The 8,500-nt window shown below is 46.1% G+C and overlaps 2 protein-coding genes across 4 annotated transcripts in view; one reads left to right on the forward strand and one right to left on the reverse strand.

Moving 5' to 3' along the window:
- The first annotated feature begins 517 nt into the window (after positions 1 to 517).
- On the forward strand, positions 518 to 5,180 carry LOC109989550 (nuclear factor 7, brain). The gene is made up of 9 exons (XM_065954015.1): positions 518 to 536; positions 660 to 927; positions 1,750 to 1,815; positions 3,317 to 3,412; positions 3,516 to 3,752; positions 3,822 to 3,847; positions 3,935 to 4,053; positions 4,140 to 4,330; positions 4,505 to 5,180. The coding sequence occupies exons 2-9, from the start codon at positions 706 to 708 to the stop codon at positions 5,138 to 5,140; spliced, it is 1,593 nt and encodes a 530-aa protein (XP_065810087.1). The 5' UTR covers positions 518 to 536; positions 660 to 705; the 3' UTR covers positions 5,141 to 5,180.
- Positions 5,181 to 5,987: 807 nt separating this feature from the next.
- Positions 5,988 to 8,500, reverse strand: part of LOC109989549 (long-chain fatty acid transport protein 1-like) — a 6,144-nt gene continuing 3,631 nt past the window's right edge. For all 3 annotated transcript variants that reach the window (XM_065953990.1, XM_029278787.2, XM_065954003.1), the window contains 5 exons: positions 8,486 to 8,500; positions 8,238 to 8,375; positions 6,910 to 7,074; positions 6,428 to 6,574; positions 5,988 to 6,356 (listed from right to left, as the gene is read on the reverse strand). The exon at positions 8,486 to 8,500 is cut by the window's right edge and continues 112 nt beyond it. In XM_065953990.1, the coding sequence (XP_065810062.1) occupies positions 6,199 to 6,356; positions 6,428 to 6,574; positions 6,910 to 7,074; positions 8,238 to 8,375; positions 8,486 to 8,500 (623 nt within the window). In that variant the 3' untranslated portion in view covers positions 5,988 to 6,198. The remainder of the gene's footprint in view (positions 6,357 to 6,427; positions 6,575 to 6,909; positions 7,075 to 8,237; positions 8,376 to 8,485) is intronic.

Consider the following 8,500-nt stretch of genomic DNA (forward strand, 5'->3'; position numbering starts at 1 on the left):
CCGCACTGCTCCTCACTACTCCTCACTACTCCTCACTGCTCCTCACTGCTCCTCACTTCTCCTCACTGCTCCTCACTACTCCTCACTACTCCTCACTGCTCCTCACTACTCCTCACTACTCCTCACTGCTCCTCACTACTCCTCACTACTCCTCACTCCCCCTCACTGCTCCTCACTACTCCTCACTGCTCCTCACTATTCCTCACTACTCCTCACTACTCCTCACTGCTCCTCACTATTCCTCACTACTCCTCACTACTCCTCACTACTCCTCACCTTTCCTTCTATCTCCTCCTATCTCCGCCTCACTCCTCAGTGTGTGTGTCTCTGTGATTGGGGGATAGTGAGGTGTTTATTAATAACAGGTATGGGGTTAGGGTTGTGTGTGTGTGCTGTTCAGGTATTTGGCTTCGGGCTGAGAGAAGAAACTATAAATCTCAGTGTTATGAGTGTCCCAGACACTTGGGAGTGAAGTACGGCTCCGCCTGGTGGAGGTTCTGTCAGGTTGGCTCAGTCTTCAGGTGGAGGAGGACAGTGTAAGCAGATATTCTGTGCTGTATATATAAACAGAACTACACTGATACAACGACACACAGCTGCTCCTTCTCTTTTTATATCCTCTGCTTCACACCATCTCACTGCTTCATTCTGACTCACAGCAAACCGGCTTCAAACCTGGACCCTCGGACTACCAGCCGCCCCGCCATGAGCTGCCCAGTTCTCCTCCCTGTCTCCTTGCTCCAGGGGGAGGATGAGGGTCTCCCCTCTCCCTGGTCAATGGACTCCTCAGAGCTGTGTGAGGATCATGGAGACAGTCCGTCCCTGTTCTGTTTGGATGACCTGGAGCCTTTGTGTCAACAGTGTGCAGCTGAGTGCCACACAGGACACCGAGTTTACCTCCTGACAGAGGCTGCAGCTGACTGTAAGGTACGAGTCACAAGTCAGAATGTAAGGTACGAGTCACAAGTCAGAATGTAAGGTACAGGTCACAAGTCAGAATGTAAGGTACAGGTCACAAGTCAGAATGTAAGGTACAGGTCACAAGTCAGAATGTAGGGTACGAGTCACAAGTCAGAATGTAAGGTATGAGTCACAAGTCAGAATGTAAGGTACGGGTCACAAGTCAGAATGTAGGGTACGAGTCACAAGTCAGAATGTAAGGTAGGAGTCACAAGTCAGAATGTAAGGTACGGGTCACAAGTCAGAATTTAAGGTACGAGTCACAAGTCAGAATGTAAGGTACTGGTCACAAGTCAGAATGTAAGGTACGGGTCACAAGTCAGAATGTAAGGTACGAGCCACAAGTCAGAATGTAGGGTACGAGCCACAAGTCAGAATGTAAGGTACAGGTCACAAGTCAGAATGTAAGGTACGGGTCACAAGTCAGAATGTAAGGTACGAGTCACAAGTCAGAATGTAGGGTACGAGCCACAAGTCAGAATGTAAGGTACGGGTCACAAGTCAGAATGTAAGGTACGGGTCACAAGTCAGAATGTAAGGTACGGGTCACAAGTCAGAATGTAAGGTACAGGTCACAAGTCAAAATGTAAGATACGAGGTGCAGTGTTCGAATGTAAGGTACAAGTCACAAGTCAGAATGTAAGGTACGAGTCACAAGTCAGAATGTAAGTACGAGTCACAAGTCAGACTGTAAGTACGAGTCACAAGTCAGAATGTAAGTACGAGTCACAAGTCAGACTGTAAGGTACAGGTCACAAGTCAGATGACCTGGAGCCTTTGTGTCAACAGTGTGCAGCTGAGTGCCACACAGGACACCGAGTTTACCTCCTGACAGAGGCTGCAGCTGACTGTAAGGTACGAGTCACAAGTCAGAATGTAAGGTACGAGTCACAAGTCAGAATGTAAGGTACAGGTCACAAGTCAGAATGTAAGGTACAGGTCACAAGTCAGAATGTAAGGTACAGGTCACAAGTCAGAATGTAGGGTACGAGTCACAAGTCAGAATGTAAGGTATGAGTCACAAGTCAGAATGTAAGGTACAGGTCACAAGTCAGAATGTAGGGTAGGAGCCACAAGTCAGAATTTAAGGTACGAGTCACAAGTCAGAATGTAAGGTACGGGTCACAAGTCAGAATGTAAGGTACGGGTCACAAGTCAGAATGTAAGGTACGAGCCACAAGTCAGAATGTAGGGTACGAGCCACAAGTCAGAATGTAAGGTACAGGTCACAAGTCAGAATGTAAGGTACGGGTCACAAGTCAGAATGTAAGGTACGAGTCACAAGTCAGAATGTAGGGTACGAGCCACAAGTCAGAATGTAAGGTACGGGTCACAAGTCAGAATGTAAGGTACGGGTCACAAGTCAGAATGTAAGGTACGGGTCACAAGTCAGAATGTAAGGTACAGGTCACAAGTCAAAATGTAAGATACGAGGTGCAGTGTTCGAATGTAAGGTACAAGTCACAAGTCAGAATGTAAGGTACGAGTCACAAGTCAGAATGTAAGTACGAGTCACAAGTCAGACTGTAAGTACGAGTCACAAGTCAGAATGTAAGTACGAGTCACAAGTCAGACTGTAAGGTACAAGTCACAAGTCAGAATGTAAGTACGAGTCACAAGTCAGACTGTAAGGTACGAGTCACAAGTCAGACTGTAAGGTATGAGTCACAAGTCAAAATGTAAGATACGAGGTGCCGTGTTCCCCCCTTGAAATCTGATTGGCCACCCAAGGTGCCACTCCAAAATTCTAAACTATGATTGGCAGAGGCGGGACTAATTGTAACCACTTATATATTTTTAAAATCTGGTGCTTAAAGAGTCCATAAATATTTGCATAAACTCCTGCATGCTGTCCATTTGAATGACTAACGATGTCCTGAAAGTTTGTTGATTAATGTATTTTTATAAGTCCGACTGTTTGAAGGAGTTAACGTGCAAACATTGAGTTATTTTAAACTGTGACGTTGGACCAACAGCTACTCAAAGATTCTTTGATAAGTGTCACATTCATCCTGTCTCCACTTTGAGAAAGACGTTTTCTTTTTCATCTACTGAAAGCATCTCAGCATCGAGCTGCAGGACCGTCTCTTCACCTCTGTAAATATTAATCTTCCAGCCCTAACAGATGCTACCTTCTGTTAATCCAAGATGAGTTTCTACTGGCTGAATTCAGAGCCACTTAAAAAACCGCCACCACGATGAGAACTAAGCTGCTACTTCATTTCATCAGGTCACAAATACATGTGACCCCTGACCTTCATCTCACAAAAATAACTTCAGATGTATATCCCTGAAGTTCTGCTGGTCGGTGTAGGACTCATGAATACGACTCACATCAGGTCCTTTCGTCCACCAGGAGGAGCTAAGATCATCTTTAAACGGGCTGCAGAAAAAGATGGTTCAGTTTGAAAAAGCCTCACAGACCTGTGAGCATGCGGCAAAACACAACCAGGTAAAAACGGTGACTTTCAAAGTAAAGTTCCATCAGATCATAACTTTGTTCTTTCCTGTATGTCACGTTTCACTTCTTTCTCTCGGTGTGCGGTCGTCTGCAGGCAGAGGTCAAACTCACAGAGGAGCTGATGGGGAGAGAGTTTGAGCTCCTTCACCGGTTTCTGAGAGAGGAGGAAGCAGTGAGGTTACGCTCGCTCAGAGATGAGCAGGAGGAGAAGAAAAGAGACGCAGACGAGCGGAGAGACACGATGACTCAGCTGATCAAATCTGTGGAGGAGAAGATCCAGCTGATGGAAGAGGAACTGCATGCCGACGGAGACGGGGTGAAATATCTACAGGTAACTTCATTCATGTAGAATCATTTTGTTCACGTTCATTTATGTAACAACAAAAACTCTTCTTTGCAGAACTACGGAGACGACGTGATGAGCAGGTAAGACTTCTGCAGATTTCTTTCATCTATTTATCAAAGTAGACACAAGTTCATGCGTCTAACTCTTTACATTTGTTTCTTACTCAGTGCTTGTTCAGGTAGCTTGGAGTCCCCACAGGTGTGCACACCTCTAATAGATGTGTCCTCACACCTGGGAAACCTGCAGCACTCTGTGTGGGAGAAACTGAAAGGCATCGCCGCGTACAGTCAGTCAATGTTCCCCTGCATGTGCACGTCCTGTTTTTGTCTCTCTTTACTTCCTGTTTCACTCCCTCTCACCCTCTTCTCCCAGCCCCGGTGACATTTGACCCCAGGGCAGCTGGCCCCTCTCTGAGGGTATCTCCCAGGTTAAACAGGGTCACACCTGGACCTTCACAGGGGCCGGGAGGGGGTCTCTGTGTTTCTGATAATCCGGAAAGTTTACACTCGTATTCCTGCACACTAAGCAGAGAGGGCTCAGGAGAGACCTGCTGGGACATCCAGGTAGTAAACCTGCATGTGTACTTTTACAATCAGAGACACGTTCACTCATTGGGACAGCCATCAAATCCTCAGGATGCTGTAGCAAGACTCCATTGTCAGCTTGTTATTCCTTGGATTAGTGTCATATGTTACCCGTTTTGTCGTCTCTTATCTTCTGTCCTTTGACTTTGACAGGTTGGTGACGCCACGAGGTGGACCGTGGGAGTGGCAGCTGAATCAGTCTCCAGGGAGACAAAGTCAGAGGTCTGTCCTGAGGCAGGACCCTGGTGTATCAGCCTGCGAGACAAAAAGTACAGAGCTCTGACCTCTCCCTCTCAAGACCTGAATCTGGATGACACAGTCCACCTGAGCAGGGTCCGTGTGAGGCTGGACTGGGAGGAGGGGACTCTGGATTTCAGAAATGCTGATACTGACACGCGTCTGTTCATGTTTCGACACCGCTTCACTGAGAAGGTGTACCCTTACTTTGAGAGTCAGTCAGATCACGTCACTGTGGAAGACACTGAGGAGATCACAAGTGAATCTTACCCTGAGCGAAGATATAACGGTGTATCATCGGCATACGACAACGACACGAAGCCTGAGTGCAGACGTCAACACTCAGCAGTTTGTTCTGTGAGAGAGGAGATGAAAACTAAAGCTCAGAGACGCAGCATGAAGGGGAAGCAGGTGAAAATGAAGGAGGTTCAGAGATCTGACGAGAAGAAAGAGAGCAGCCCCCCCAGGTTCAGGGTCACCTACCATGTCTCTCTGAACAAAGCCCTTCAAATCGTCCAATCACAGACTCATCCTGATCATCCTCAGAGTTAGGATCTCTGCTCTTATAAAGAAACACAACACCAGCTGTTTTTGTCTTTTATTTTGTAGGAGCAGCAGCTCTCCAGACTGACAACTCGACATAAAGACATAAAGACATTAAAGGTCAAACAAAGGTGACTTTAAACGTTTCTTCTGGCGCCATGGCGTCCACATCTGTGGCTCTGAATAAAAAGTCTCAATCGATGGATGAACGGCCGTGACATTTGGAGCACACTCTGATGTCCCTTTCAGAACCAACTGAAATCAATCTGCTGATTCTTTGACCTTTGATTTAGCAAACACAAGCAGACCACATCTGCACAGCCAACAGGGTATAAAGGTGTGTTAGCTCAGCAGATGGTGTGTGTGTTGTCTTTGAGATGTTTCCTGACTTTTGATCAGACATTTTGTTTTTTTAATGGACGACCAGAATCAATTTGAAATTGAAACCTGTTTGTCCTTCCAGAAATAAAAACAAAACTACAAATTGAGTCTTTCCTTCTCCTCGTCTGTTGATCTTTAGAGAGGAAGTGATGTCAGTCACTTTCATACCTTCAGGTGCTTTGACTGTTAAACAGTTTTTTTTTATTAGGTTATAAACGCTTTGTAAGAATGAAACATAGGAAACAGTGACAACATCATATTTACACGTTTGTGTTTCTGATCTCTAGAGAAAGATCTTTGATTTATTTCATTGTTCTTTAAAAAATCTAATAAAATATCAAATATACTCAGTAAGGTCAACATCTCATCAGCCGGCTGTCATCATGTCTTTGTACATTCATATTAATTCTGTGATGGCGTAATATTGGCATCCCAGTCTGAGGTCACATTGGACTACGGCACAGCAGGGCTCCACACACACACACACACACACACACACACACACACACACACACACACACACACACACACACACACACACACACACACACACACACACACACACACACACACACACACACACACACACACACACAGCGCTGTTCAATTCAATTCAACATTCAATATGAAAGACAAACATCACAGGGGCGTAAATATAAAGGCTTGAAACGGCGTTCTGAACACGGCTACAGACGCACTCTACCCTCCATGACGTCGTTATAGAGTTCATCAGTCACGGCCTCGTAACGACCAGCTCGGCTGTTTAGAAAGTACATCTTGTCCCCCGACTCTCCCGGCTTGAATCCTTCCCTCTGCAGCCGCGTCTTCTGGATTTTGAAGGTACCTGAGCACAAAACAGAAAGTTCAAGTGTGTCTGTTTTGAGATTTTTAGATGTCCTTGAATCAGCTTCTCACCTGTCGTGTCAACAGACGGCATGAGTCTGAGGAAGACGGGGCGTGCGTAGGAAGGCAGTGATTTCTGTACGGCCGTAAGGAACACTTCGGGGTCAAACTGACCTCCTGTGTGAGCGACTGCTGCCATACCAGCCTTACCCTCCACACCTGCAGACACGAACACAGGTTAAGACAAACGCAACAAAACCAGTGTTGTCAATGGATTTATACCTCAAGGTTTAGTGTTGTATTCCGTCCATGGGGCTTTTTTTGCTTTTTTTAAGATTTATTTTTGGGCTTTTTGTTCTTTTAATTGAGAGATAGGACAGTGGATACAGCTGGAAATCAGGGAGAGAGAGAGAGTAGGGAATGACATGCGGGAAAGGAGCCACAGGCGGGATTTGAACCTGGGCCGCCTGCTTGGAAGACCAGTCTCCATACATGGGGCGCACACTAACCATTGTGCCACCAGCGCCCCGTCCATGTGGCTTTTTTAACTTTACCTGGTACAGAAACTCCGTAAACCGCCACGTCAGCGTGTCCCAACAGGCCGCTGACAACTCCCTCCACCTCAGTGGTGGAGACGTTCTCCCCTCGCCAACGAAACGTGTCGCCACTTCGGTCTTTAAAATAAATGTAGCCATATTCATCCATCACCAGAATGTCACCTGAGAGACAGACACAACAAGATACATCGTTATCATCACCATCATCACCATCATCACCATCATCATCATCATCATCATCATCATCACCATCATCATCATCATCATCACCATCATCACCATCATCACCATCATCATCATCATCATCATCATCACCATCATCATCATCATCATCACCATCATCACCATCATCACCATCATCATCATCTTCATTATCATCACCACCACCACTATCATCATCATCATCATCATCATCTTCATCATCGTCCCTGGAAGGATCTAGTAGTCTGTAGTGATGAAGACTCGTCAACACCGTTTATTTTGTTATATGAATGTTAGTCACTGATTCCTCAGTCTTCTTCGTGTGTCTGCTGTGTGTGTGATTTATCTATTTCCTGCCCATTAAACATATCCCAGCATGCACTGGGTGGAAGATGGGAAACACCATGGACAGGTTTCCATCATAGAGAGTGACGTTCATACGGTGGGCGGTCTCAAGTTAACTGTGTGTCTTCAGTCAGTCATGAATCCATAGTAAGCGTTCTGACCTGATGGATCCACCATCACCTCTCTAATGATTCATCATCACCCACAAGGTTTTAGACTTTAGGACAGGGCAAAAGAGAGAGAGAAAGAGAGAGTGTGGGGAGGACGTGAAGGAAAGGAGATTCATGTCCAGCTTGAACCAGGGCTGCCCACTTGGAGGACTATAGCCTCCGTACATGGTGTACACCGCTAGGCGTCCCACCAACCACTCAAATTTAATGTCAGCTGGGCTGTTGTTTACTTCCTCACTCCAACACCGGAAACCAGCTAAACCGGGACTACTACTGCAGAATAACCAGCGGCTGGAGGTCAGACTATGTGTGACAATAGACTGTAGTAGGGGATTATGAAAACAGCCCGTCTGTGCTAAACTGGCAGCACTCTTTGTTTACTGTAACCAGTGATAAGGTCCTCTACCACCACCTACTGTGTAGCAGTGTGAATAAACTACCCTGCAACGCTAAGCACAGCGTAGACTTCAAGCTAAACCTTCTTCCCCCTGGCACACATCCTTGACCCACTGACCCACTAACTGCTTCACGGCCCACGTTCAGGTCCCGACCCACCAGTTTAGAACCATCCCTTTACACTGTCAACTGAGAGAAAGTATAAATTCTCACCCGAGACATAAGCTGAGTCTCCCATCTTAAAGACGTTGGGAGCTATTTTCTTCCTGGTGGACTCCTGATCAGCGTAGCCGTCAAACCTCCGGAGCGGATCAGTATGGTTAATTCGTCCCACTAACATACCTGGCTCACCTGCAGAGACAGAAACAACACATTTGTCCAAATAAAATACACCTTTATGTCCTTAAAAATTATCTGGAAAAAAAAGTGTGATTGTCTTATCAATGTGCATGTGTTCGCACCGGGCTGACAGGGCA

The sequence above is a fragment of the Labrus bergylta genome, chromosome 1 (assembly GCF_963930695.1).
Source record: "Labrus bergylta chromosome 1, fLabBer1.1, whole genome shotgun sequence".
Taxonomy (NCBI): Eukaryota; Metazoa; Chordata; class Actinopteri; order Labriformes; family Labridae; genus Labrus; species Labrus bergylta.

Excerpts from the sequence above, each read along its gene's own strand:
- LOC109989550 (XM_065954015.1), top strand. The coding sequence starts at position 706 with ATGAGCTGCCCAGTTCTCCTCCCTGTCTCCTTGCTCCAGGGGGAGGAT. Across the intron at positions 3,413-3,515 it reads ATGCGGCAAAACACAACCAG|GCAGAGGTCAAACTCACAGA; the intron begins GTAAAAACGGTG and ends GGTCGTCTGCAG. Across the intron at positions 4,331-4,504 it reads AGACCTGCTGGGACATCCAG|GTTGGTGACGCCACGAGGTG; the intron begins GTAGTAAACCTG and ends TGACTTTGACAG.